A 13,304-nucleotide genomic window follows, 5' to 3' on the forward strand; every position below is an offset into this window, starting at 1 on the left:
GTGACAGGATTGACTGCAGCTGATCCCAATCACTAATCACTAACTAGCCAATCGGATTAAATTTAATATAAATATCCAGCCTAAACTTCATTCCTCATCTTTGTTTTAGAAGGCCCCCCGAAGGCGCCATGAGTGGCTGCTTATGAATTTGAGCTCTTCAGAAGCAGTAATCCCGGGTTTGCGCGCTATAGTAATGTGTATAATATGATATATCATACTCGCTTTAAGTTACTAATCACCTTTTTTCAGTGTAGCAGTGTAAAAATAAAGGAATATATTACAATTTTAAGCTCATCTTACTCTTTAAAATTACCTTAAATAATTACTTTCCTTAAAAGGTAATTAAGTAACACATATTAAAAAAAAAAGACTTTAGACTGTAATATATGACAATACTGGTACACTTAAAACATTATATTTGCTGTTTATTCAAACTGATTATTTAAAATGAGCTGAAACAACACAATTTTTGATTTTTTTTTTGGGACAACTTAATAGTTTTATGTTCAATCCACTTAAATTTGTAAACACTAACAAGTTTACTTAATTCCTTTATGTTGTCTTAACAAATCGACTGCGTGGAACTCAGCATTTTTTACAGTCAGTCAATCAATCAATCAATCAATCAATCAATCAATCAATCAATCAATCAATCAATCAATCAATCAATCAATCAATCAATCAATCAATCAATCAATCAATCAAACAAACATAAATTGCCAGTGCCATGAATAGCTGCTTATGAACTTGAGTTCTTCCGAAGGAGTGATCCTGGGTTTGCTTGCTAAAGTGCTGTATTAATAGGACTTTATCGCCCTCTACTGGAAACAAAACCACATCACAGGCTCTCTGTAGTGAAAACTTAACGATTTGATGGCTGTCAATGAACTCAATGCTGGTTTAAAGGTAAAGTTCACCAATAAAATTTAAAATTGACCAACTATTTTAATATTAACTATTTTAGTATCTGCATGCAGACTTGGATTTGCAAGTTGAGACTGCATATCGCAGATTTGCAATGTCAGACACAATGCACTTAAAGGAGCTGGTGAAGTCACTGTGAGGTGTAGGCATTAAGCATTGCAACGGCACCAAGTCTGCATACACTCACCTCAACTATTTACTCTCCCTCAACAGGGTTTCAGCAGGTTTCACCAAGTTAAATTTAAGACTTTAAAGACATTTTTAAGACCGTTATGAATTAAATTTTAGACTTATACAGGGCTAAATGTATACAAATTTAACTAAAAAAAATTATATATATATATATATATATATATATATATATATATATATATATATATATATATATATATATATATATATATATATATATATATATATATATGTATATGTATATATATATATATAATTTTTTTATTGAAATGTCCCAGTTTGAGATTTTCATTTGTCCTGTCAAAAAATAAAACATTTATACATTTAATAATACAATAATTTTTTAAGATTTATTTTTTTTAATTAATCTCCAAATATATCTATTCACAAAGCCTATAACTCTTACCAAGAATAGAACAAAACTGTCAATTACGTCAGTCTACAACAATAATAATTTAATAATAAAAGAAGTATAGGTCAGGTCAGTTTCCTCAGTAATAAATAAATGAAGAACTTTTGAGCAAGTGTCACTGTAAGGAAAGAAGTTAAATGCTATTTTTAACTAAAAATGTTAGCAGTTTTATTGAGATGGATTGTTGGTGATTGTATGGGTGTTAATGGACAGATTGGGTAGCTGTACATAAACAAAGGAAAATGAAGACCCGTTAAAAATTCTTTAAGATCTACAGCACAACATTTCAGTAGATTTAAGACTTTTCAAGGCCTAAAATTTGATCAATAATTCTCCAGTAAATTTTACAACTCATGTTAAAAGTCTTGGGGTTATATTAGATGGTATGCTTCTGTTTAATTTACATATTAGTAATATTTGACGATCTGCCTTTTTTCACTTACGTAACATTGCAAGACCACGCCCTTCACTATCCCAACAAAATACTGAAGTGCTTGAACATGCTCTGGTTACATCAAGAATTGATTATTGCAATTCCCTCCTATCTGGTATCCCTCTTAACCAACTTCACAGATTACAGTTATTCCAGAACACAGCAGCTAGGGTAGTGACCCGCTCACCTGCTTCTGAACACATAACTCCAATTCTCTTTCACTTGCATTGGCATCCTGCTGTTTATCCTGTACAATATGAAATTATTTTATTAGCTTACAAAGCTCTTCACAACCTGGCGCCCGATTATCTCTCTGATCTTCTTCACTGGTACACTCCTCGGCGCTCACTGAGATCTTCTGCGGCTGAACTGTTGTCAGTTCCAAGATGAAGTCATTTGGTGGCAGGGCTTTTAGCTGCAGAGCACCACAGTTATGGGTTTCCCTGCCCTTAGATATCCGTCAGGTGGACTTTATGTCCAATGTTAAATCCCAGGTTACAACCTTTCTGTTCAGGATTGCTTTTAATGACTTTCTGGATTAATACTATGTTTTATTACTCGTCTGTCTTGCTTTTATAATGTGTCTGTGACACACTGTAAGGTGTCCTTGAGTGCTCTGAAAGGCGCCTATAAATAAAAGATATTATTATTATAAAAATTTTGCTTTTTTGATTTAAGACATTGTAGGACCCTGCAGATACCCTTGATACCATCTTTTAAGGCTTTCTTTATTCTGTCAAACACAGAAGAAGATATTCTGAAGACAGCTGAAAGCCATTGACTTTCATAGTTGGAACAAACAAACACTACGGAAGTCAACAGTTACAGGTCGTTCGTGTCTCATTCGATAATTTAATTTGATCCAGAATGAGAAACGTTAGACAAAATGTAAATATTGAGTTTTTCTGTTCATTCTACTGGCACCAAAACCAAAATCTCATCTGTTATTTGTTTTTAACTCAACGGCCCTGTTTACACTGCCAGTTAAATGTGACCCAATTGCCAGTTTTTTTGATTGCGTAGATCAGGGGTGCTCAAACCTGTTCCTGGAGATCTACCTTCCTGAACAGTTTAGCTCCTACCCTGATCAAACCCACCTGAACCAATCAATTAGGACCTGAAATCCACGTGATAATAGGGTATATGCCGAGCTAGTGCAGTTCCCATGCTGATACACTTCCGGTGACCTGTTATTGTGAACTTTTTACCATTTTATACGGTTCCTTATACAGCATCGATGTTTTAATGTCATTAAAATACAATCAGTTAAATAAACTTTAGCATTCATTTAGTTGCTCAAGCGTAAAACGAGACAAAAAGCTGTTGACTCGCACGCGCCCGTCAGAATCAGCAGGCTAACGTAGAAGCTCCATTGAATATACTAGGGTAAAATATATGCTCATATTATAAAGATATGGCGGGGGAAAATGTAATTTAATGCAGGGCTTCTTGTACAATCTGAAACCCACCCTAAATCGGATATCACTCAGCTAATGGAGATCGCTGATTTTTAAAGAAAGCTGACCTTGAATGCACCGGATTTTGCATTGGCATTCAATTCGCCGGAAGCGCTTGACCCAGGTTACTGGCAAATTAAAAGTCCTATTAGCATGCTTCGGCATATACCCCATTACAGACAGGTGTGTTTGATAAGGGTTGCAACTAAAATCTGCAGGAAGGTAGATCTCCAGGAACAGGACTGGCCACCCCTGGTATAGATCGTATCTGTTCAATGACTATGTGAACACAAAAAAAAGCGCATGCATTTGGATATTTAGAGATCGGTTTCAGGCCTTCTTCATATATGGAAATAAATCAGATATAAATATATATGTGATATGCGACAATGCGACTATCATGAAAACCAAGGGTCACCCAACTCGGTCCTGGAGGGCCGGTGTCCTGCAGATTTTAGCTCCAACCTTAATCAAACACACCTGTACAAGCTAATCAAGAGCTGCATCCCAAATGGCACACTATACACTATGCACTCATGCACTTACACACTCAACAGGATAGTATATGTATGTAGTGTCGTTCCAAATGGCACACTAAAGCTGCGTCCCAAATGGCACACTATACACTATGCACTATGTACTTATGCACTTACACACTCAACAGGGTAGTATATGTATGTAGTGTCGTCCCAAATGGCACACTAATGTTTTTTACTAAGCGGAAATTCAAACCGTTTCCCTGATGACGTTTGACGGTCGCCAAATCATTGAAGTAAACGGCCGAATTATCAAATAATACCTGCCCTGAGTATTGCCGCATTCACCATCGGGAGGCGCTATAATCACTCTCGTAGAAGAATTTTGCTTTCACCATCCAAAATAAATAAAGTTATCCAACATGTGCGTCCGATAGCTCCGCCCCTTCCGCTACGTAAGCAAAGCTGCGGTCGTTGAGTGTGTGAAGTGTCCATCATTACACACTTCATTTTACCGGCTGAATGAGTGCATCATCCGGGTAATTAAAGTGCACTTATTATTTTTAGAGTTTTCAGTGTAAATGCACTGCTGACACTATTTATACTACAAAATGGCGTAGAATAGTGCATAAGTATGCGATTTGGTACGCAGCTAAGGGTCTTACTAGATATACTTGAAACACCCAGGCAGGTGTGATAAGGCAAGTCAGAGCTAAACCCTGCAGCGACACCGGCCCTCCAGGACCGAGATTAGTGACCCCTGATGTAAACAGACAGATCGGATTGCCGGTTCATTCTGCTGTAGTGACCTCTAAAATAGACTAATCCGAAGGAAAATGAATGAAAGCAAATCAGTTTGCTTCATTTCCCCCCTGTCGGCATATGGATTAGTCTGGTGGCAAATTCACATGCTTTTCCAAAGCTTCAAAATAAAAGTCTCCACCCAACACCATTATGCATGAAGAATTAGCATTCCTTAGTATCCCAGTCTTTTATTTCCTGATCTGGTCATACTTGCTGGCACTGGATTCACTCGTGTAGGCTCACAAAAGTGACCATCAGGGATGATCCATTGCTCCATGCATATGACACACTGAATAATAAGGCACAGCTCTTAAAAAAAGTCTTCATATTGCTTCATGAAAAGGCCTTACAAACTGTAACAGATCCGGTCATTGTGCTGGCTTCAGGAACTCCCATTTGCTGTCGTCCTCTGGACAGAGATCGAAAGGTATCCGTGATCTTTTATCCTTTATATCCCGCAAAGCTGGAAAGCGCTTCACCAACAGTTTACAAACCACAAAACACCTCTGCTCAGCAGCCTGTGTGCACATACAGTCACAAATATTCGATCAAATACTGTATTAAAGTCAGTATGAATGAGTAGTCTTTCTTCCCTGTAGTAAAATATGTCTGAATAAAATAGCTTCCCTGACACACAAACCCACACACACACACACACAAACAAAACAGAGCAGGACTTGATTTTGTTCATGGGAATTATTTTTGTTGGTTGGTTAAAAAAAAAATCTAAATATCACCAAAATTTTGGGTCCCACTTTATATTATGGCTTATACCTACGAACTTACATGGTAACTAGATGTGTAAGTAGTATGTAGCTACAGTGTATTTACATACTGGTACATAGCATTTACTTGTGTAATACTGGTGTAACTGCACACATGTAACAACACATCAGTAGTTCACATTAAAGGGGTACTTTAGCAAAGATTGTTATTAATGTCCTGTTATGCCTAGTTCACACTAGAGGATTTTAAGCCTGATTTGAGCCCGATTTGGAAGTTAACGAGCTCGCCGACAGATCAGGCTGTGATCGGGAAGAAATCTGCGGGTGCACGGCGCTCGCCAGTCTTTATGTGTGAACTACTGAACAACGCATCAACGAGGCTCGCTGACGCGTCGCCGACACCTCGCAGACGGAAATCCAACATTCAGCATGCTAAATATTCCAGAGCAGTCGGCCGACTCAACCCCACGTGTGGTCAGATGTAGTGACGAGCTGCAGCCAATGAGAGAGCATATCAGCATGAGCTGAATGCCTGTGTGTTCAGGAGCTCAACAGAAACATCTGTGATTGGTCAGAATGGGCATCGGTGCACTCGCTTCATTCTGTATTAGCACAGACATGAGAGTAGGCTATATTAACAGTGGAGCAAGAATTGTGTAACTATTAGAATTACCATACTGCTCATTCTGACCGTTCTCATATAAACGCCATACTGTCACAACATGTTTACATTCAAAGCTATTATTGAGATATTAAAATCAAGCTTTGAATGTCTGGCATCATATTTAATGACACCATTACCCTAAAAATATAATCTTTTTTTGGTGATACAGCCTATAAATATGTAGTTAAGATACTAAAACACTTAAAGGTCTTGGCTTTCATTTTCACTTTCAAACAGGAGCTATTCAGCACAGAATATGCTGTTTTGAAAGATATCTGATGTAAATTGATGTTTTTGCCATCAGAAAGTTTTGTTTATGTTAGCAGGAAGTTGCTAGGCAAGAAAATGCACACATATTTAAAGTCACAGTGAAAAGTATCAGACATGCATGCAGTCATTTTAACCAATATGATAATTTAAGGCAGAAATGCCCAGTTCTTTACTGTTTTGTAATAAAAAAAAATAACAATGTCAGAAAGAAATACACTGATAGTTAGAAAACGGCAGGGTGTTATTTGTTACCGTACGTTCACACCGAAAGCGGCGAGAGCGTCCAAGGTCGCTCTGGCCGCCCTGGCAACAACGCTGTCTGCCTTAAGCTCCGGCGGCGAGAGCGTCAAAACTCGCTACATTGATCTCGTACTTAAAGGAGCCGTTGCAGCATTATCAGTTACATTCCTGCATAAAACTTGTTTTTAGCGTGAAAATGTTGCACACTTCTTATCAAATTCATAAAACAATGGAAGATCAAGTTGCATGTGGTGTGGCTTTGCTCTATTTATCCAATATGTGTCCATATGTCTGAAATATCCTGAAGCAGCAGTACTGTTTTGTACTGTCGCATCGCGTGAGATTCCCGCTTTTTAAAGATAAATTTATATAACATTAATGAACATCAGTAACTCGCCAGTAACTTATTTAATGTATGTTCCTGTAAGAAAACATTGTAAATAATTGGATATCCGGCGACCGCAATAATCAAACCCTTGGGAACAACTGTGGTCGGAACCAAAGTTCACAGGTCTGTGTTCTCTGAACTGCTATCAAGCGGTGGACGTCTTCATTCTGATTGCTTGCCGCTGAACCGCGTCATAGCTCATTACCATAAAGTTGACTTCATTTCAACTCTCCTCGACGCTCACGCCGGCGAAGACGCGCCGCGCTGCTCCTCGCCGCTTATCGTCGCCTATCGCCGCCGGCTCTCATTGAAAATGAATGACTTCCGGCTACTTTGACGCTCTCGCCGCTTTCGGTGTGAACGTACGGTTAGTTTTATTTCAAAGAGTTATAAAATTACAAAAATTAAAAACTCTCTGTGACTATCCACTGGAACCTGCAGATGAGTGATTAATGCGCTGATGAATCAGCTGATTTGACGATGTTTTTAAATGCTTTCTCCAAAGCTTGAAACGCTGTCAGTGATGTCATCAGCACACAAGCAGCCAATAGTGTTCAGCTTTTTCTGACGACTCCTCCCTCAACATTTCATTGGCTGTGGTTTGAATGAGCTGTTGGGGAATGAGATGTTGTCAGATCATGTAGTGTGTGACCCCCCTCTTGTGGATCATTCACAGAGTGTTGCGTAGTGTGAACACCACAGAGATTAAAAGACACAAAGTCAAGTCATGTAGTGTGAACGGCACAGCGATCTGCTGAGGTTTAAAATCCTGTAGTGTGAACTAGGCTTTACACATTTAAACTTACACATACTGTTTAGTGGGTTGTTACATGTGTGTAGTTACACTAGTGTTACACAAGTAAATACTATGTACCAGTATGTACATACACTGTAGTTACATACTACTTACACATCTAGTTACCATTTAAGTTCACAGGTATAAGTGACACTTAATATAAAGTGGGACCCTATTTTGTACAAATGATGATATATTTATAGAAAAAAAGTCTACTTAAAAGATTATCTTTACATAATATTCTAGCGATTTTAGTATCCCTAATAGCTAAACTCTATATAGAGTCTATAATAGACTCTCAGGGTCTCGTTTACACAATTCTAAAGGTGCGTTCGACATGAAGCACAGCTGTAGCTGGTGATCAATGAGATTAGCCGAGCACAGGCGGGGGCGGAGTTTAAAACAGAGCCGTCAAGCTGGCCACTTCGGAGCTCAAAGTTGCGGAAGTCATGATTACCGATCACATGGCGTGATCATTTATTTATTTATTGCAATAACTTGGACAATCAAACAATCTGGAATATGGACCCTTTTCACATTTCCGGGTTTTTCAGTAGCAGAGGTCATCATATTTGGGTAAACTTGACTGAATAAGTACAACAAATATTTTTTTTACAATCCCATTTGCAGAAATAATAAAAGAAAAACTCCACCATGATGTTATCAACTCTTTCAGAAAAAGGAAAATAAAGTGAGATTAATAACGGCAGCTAATAGAGAGAACAATGGCAAACTCTTTGATCCATGGGAAGCCTGTAAATTGACCAGGGTTACCTTATGCAGTGGTGTAGCTCCATCGTCATCAGTCAGGCCTGGATCCGCTCCTCGCTCTAACAGCAGCTTCAGCACCCGCTGGTGTCCGCAGTAAGCCGCTCTGTGAAGCGGCGTCGCCCCGCCATGAGTCTGAGCGTTCACACAGGCCCCACAGTCCAGCAGCAGCTCACACACTGACACATGACCTGCTCGACTTGCATAATGCTGGAGAAAAACAAGAGCTGTCAGCTGGACAGTGTTGGGTTACTTCAAAAAAAAAAAAGTAATTAATAAAGTAAAAAAATAAAAATATATATACAGTTGAAGTCAGAATTATTAGCCCCCCTGAATTATTAGCGCCCCTGTTTATTTTTTTCCCCAATTTCTGTTTAATGGAGGGAAGATTGTTTCAGCACATTTATAAACATAATAGTTTTAAAAACCTATTTCTAATAACCAATTTATTTTATCTTTGCCATGATGACAGTAAATAATATTTTACTTGATATTTTTCAAGACACTTCTATACAGCTTAAAGTGACATTTAAAGGCTTAACTAGGTTAATTAAGGTAACTAGGCTGGTTTGGGTAATTAGGCAAGTTATTGTATAACGATGGTTTGTTCTGCAGACTATCGGAAAAAAAATTAGCTTAAAGGGGCTAGTAATTTTGTCCCAAAAATAGTTTTTAAAAAATTCAAAACTGCTTTTATTCAAGCCAAAATAAAACAAATAAGACTTTTTCTAGAAGAAAAAATATTATCAGACATAACTTTTCCTTGCTCTGTCAAACATCATTTGGGAAATATTAAAAAAAGAAAAAAAAATCAAACAGGGGCTAATAATTCTGACTTTAACTGTGTGTGTGTGTATATATATATACATACAGTGTTAAACATAAATTCATTTTGAAAATGAATACTTTTCTCCATTTCTCAGTAAATATAGGTCATATATGTTGGTGCATTTGACAGATTTATTAAACAGATATATTTATATATAAAATAATATTTTAGTCACCAAACATCTTCAGAAATGGAAAGATAATACAAAATATTGAAATATACGCAAAATATTTAATATCTTACAAAACTACAAAATCTTAACTTAATTTATTCTTTTTTGTTTCTCTTGAGTTTTTCTCTTTTTAATTGAAAATTTTAATTTATAAACTTTATATGGTTTAAAACTTTAAATTTGGATGTACTATTTTGGACCGTTATCATCAGTTATTTTGTAAGATTACTGTATATATATATATATATATATATATATATATATATATATATATATATATATACATACATTCATTAGTGTGTGTGTGTATATATATATATATATATATATATATATATATATATATATATATATATATATGTATATATATACACACACACATATATATATATATATATATATATATATATATATATATATATATATATATTGTCACAATAAATATTTTTTTTCCCTTAAGCTTATGCAATTGTCTTTGATAAATGGAAAATGTTCTTTAGTTGAAAAAGGTATATTATATCAGTCAGCTTCTCGGAATTAATTTATGTAGAACTGTTGAATTTATACACAGCTATTAATCAAGTACATTACACAAGTAACTGTAACAAAAGTTTACTTTTTTACTTTAAATTTAATTACAGTAAGTGTAATTAATGTATGCATTGGTGGTGAACAATAAAACAAGCAAACCAAAGCTGTGTAGTTTGCCTGGTCCCTCATATTTGGATCAGTCCCTTTTTTAATAAGCATCCGGACTCTCTCCACATCTCCATCCATTGCTGCTGACCAAATGCCTGCAAACGAACAGTTCATATTTGATAGTAATAACATCGTCATGATATGTAACTCTTGACTTCATTCATTCGTTCAATCATTCACTCATTTATTGATGAATATGGGGTGGTTCAGCCAGGGTGCCATTCAAGCTAGCACTGCCACTGTATCCAAGATCTTGTCCTTCAGTTATGGAGCAAGATCTCTGAGGAATATTTCCACTAGTTACCTAGTTGAATCAATGCCACGAAGGATTAAGGCGGTTCTGAAGACAAAAGGGGGTCAACCCGGCACAATTAAGGTGTAACTAATAAAGTGGCCGGTGAGAATGTGTGTGTTTAAAATATATGTAGCACCTCTCTCAAAGTCCATCTCCTCCAGAGTCTGATGGACGCTCGGTGTTGGGAGATGACCACTGCAGGTGCACTGACCTCCATGGGGATTCATCCTAAACGCCACATAAAACAAAAGTTTTATGTAAACCTGAATGTATATATGTGTGATTGTTTGTTAAATAAACGTGGTTTTACTCTGTATAAACTACTGAAGCATTAAGGATTCGCCTCACAGCATTTGTTTTGACACGTGACAGTTCAGCTGCTGTTTACATTTAGGTTTAAAGCAAGTAAACGAGGCATATTTTAGTGTGAAGAACAATCGATATGTTTGAATGTTCTTTAACTAATGTGTACAGTCAACAAACTAATTGTTACTCTGTCTAGATATTGTACATACCTTTGTAAACGAGTTCATGAATGAGGCTGAGCGGTTAGTGAAGAGATGCGCGCTGTGTGAAAACAAACTGACGAACTTTCAAAATAAAAGTCCGGCGTAAATGACAGACTGTAGATACAGTTGGAGTCAAAATTATTATCCTGTGAAATTTAACCCTTTTAAAACATTTCCCAAATTCTATTTAACGTAGAGATTTTTTAACACATTATAAACATAATACTTTTAATAACTAAGTTCTTTTGTCCCTGCCATGATGACAGTACATAATATTTTCTAGGTATTTTGCAAGATTTTCGCAATTTTAAAGCCTAAAAAGGTTATTTACGCCAAGCAACAGCCTGTTCTTTAGGGGCTAATTATAGTGACCCTAAAATAATAGTAAAAATCTAAAAACTGCTTTTATTTCAGCCAAACTGAAAGAAATTACTTTCAAAATACTGTAAAAATGTTCTAGCTCTGTTAAACAGGATTTGGGAAATGTTTGTGTGTACACACACACACACACACCAAATAAAACGAACCGTACCCAACAAGATTAGAAAGGAATGTTCTGGGGTTAATGTTGTTGTTGTTATGATCTTGTTGACTGTATTATTGGCATGCAGATTACCAAAGAACATAAATAAGATCCTTGCGTGAGTTTGCATTATGTAGAGCTGGTTTCTCTGGTCTCATTTCAAACATTCATGCCTGCTAAAGCACTTCATACACTTCCACATAATAGCAGCTCACTTACCTCCAGGGCTCAGGTCATGTGAAAAGTGCTGGAGAAAATAATACTGTATGTCGTTAGATTACTGCTCCAGGATGTTGTCCAGTGTTGTGTTCATATTATGATTATGTTTATTTATGTAGCACCGTGGTCCTGTGAGACACAACACTTCGTTCCTCTATATATCCATACATGTGAAGTGACAATAAAACTGAACTTGACTTGTGTGCACTACTGTTTCAGAGGACTCATCATGTCTGAAAGATTCACAAGGCTCGTAAATGAAAGAGGATCACGTTGTCTACTGCAGTACCTACCAGTTTCATTCGATATCTGCAAAAACGTATTCAGATACAGTGCAAATCCTAAACTAATTTTATTTATCTTAATATCTAAATCAGTCACTTCAGAACAAGTTTAGTTTTTAAAATATGAAATACTTCTTAAAAATTAGGTTTTTTTAGAATACATAGTTTACATCTAAATTTAGTAAAGATTATTTATTTGTTTTATTACTGTTTTGAACATTACCTTTATTTAAATTGTTGATGACAGCAAAGATTTCAATTTAAAAACAGAAAGCATTTGCATATACAATGAAACATCCACCATTATATATATATATATATATATATATATATATATATATATATATATATATATATATATATATATATATAAAAAGCAAACAAGCAGGTGATCAATATAGTAATACGGTATTACGAAGCCTTTATAAATGTAAATAAAACACTTTTTTCAACACTAATGTAGAATACACCTCTTCCAAAGTAAAATTTAAGCACTTTTCAAGCACTTTCCAGGTGTATTTAAGGCACTTCAGCTGTACTTGTTATAATATATAATTATAAATAGTGAATAATTATTACAAATTTATTATTAAATATTACTAAATATTTAGAAGCAATTATGAAAGGAAAACAATAAAATTTCCAAGCACTTTATTCAAAATTTAAGCTCTTTTCAAACCTTAAAAATTCATGCGTTATCAAGGATTTCCAGCATCCATATGGTCCCTTTACATAAAATATAAGCAAGACTATAATCATATATATATATATATATATATATATATATATATATATATATATATATATATATATATGAATAAATAAGCAATATCACACCCGTAGCAGTGCAATATGGCTGCATATTGGCACTGGTGGGAGGTGTGCATTGGCTCGAGGCAGCAGGCCGAGTGCCTTAGTGTCCCACCAGTGACCATATACAGCCATATCGCACTGCTACAATATAATAATATTGCGTTTATACAACAGTTCAACGGCATAACAGTGAATATAAAAAAACAAACAAACCCAGAGAGTCTTGAAAACCCTTTTGTAAGAGGAAGTACTTTCTTATGCCATTCATTCACATCTGCAGCTGACGTCAGAACAGCAGAAAGCGTTACTCTTTGACTTACATCACTTTAGAGCTAGCGCTTGAATGATTCTCTAGCGTAATGTCTAAAGTGATGACAAAACAGGTGATTTTGCTCACATTTTAAGATTATAC

General features: G+C 35.9%; 1 protein-coding gene across 3 annotated transcripts; it reads right to left on the reverse strand.

Annotated features, from left to right (window-relative positions):
* Window positions 1-4,866: 4,866 nt before the first annotated feature.
* Window positions 4,867-11,127, reverse strand: ankrd39 (ankyrin repeat domain 39). 3 transcript variants are annotated; one of them, XM_005167331.5, is made up of 5 exons: window positions 11,060-11,127; window positions 10,681-10,772; window positions 10,241-10,344; window positions 8,556-8,759; window positions 4,867-5,216 (listed from the first exon to the last, which is right to left on the reverse strand). In XM_005167331.5, the coding sequence occupies exons 2-5, from the start codon at window positions 10,769-10,771 to the stop codon at window positions 5,067-5,069; spliced, it is 549 nt and encodes a 182-aa protein (XP_005167388.1). In that variant the 5' UTR covers window position 10,772; window positions 11,060-11,127; the 3' UTR covers window positions 4,867-5,066. The 3 variants fall into 3 exon arrangements, with proteins under 3 accessions (XP_005167388.1, XP_073765022.1, NP_001107112.1); XM_073908921.1 differs by having other exon boundaries at window positions 10,855-11,127; NM_001113640.1 differs by lacking the exon at window positions 11,060-11,127 and having other exon boundaries at window positions 5,067-5,216; window positions 10,681-10,771.
* Window positions 11,128-13,304: the final 2,177 nt, after the last annotated feature.

Source organism: Danio rerio, chromosome 8 (assembly GCF_049306965.1).
Source record: "Danio rerio strain Tuebingen ecotype United States chromosome 8, GRCz12tu, whole genome shotgun sequence".
Taxonomy (NCBI): Eukaryota; Metazoa; Chordata; class Actinopteri; order Cypriniformes; family Danionidae; genus Danio; species Danio rerio.

Excerpts from the sequence above, each read along its gene's own strand:
- ankrd39 (XM_005167331.5), bottom strand. The coding sequence starts at position 10,771 with ATGAATCCCCATGGAGGTCAGTGCACCTGCAGTGGTCATCTCCCAACA. Across the intron at positions 10,345-10,680 it reads GGAGATGGACTTTGAGAGAG|GCATTTGGTCAGCAGCAATG; the intron begins GTGCTACATATA and ends GTTCGTTTGCAG. Across the intron at positions 5,217-8,555 it reads GAGCTACACCACTGCATAAG|GCTGCTGAGCAGAGGTGTTT; the intron begins GTAACCCTGGTC and ends ATGTGCACACAG.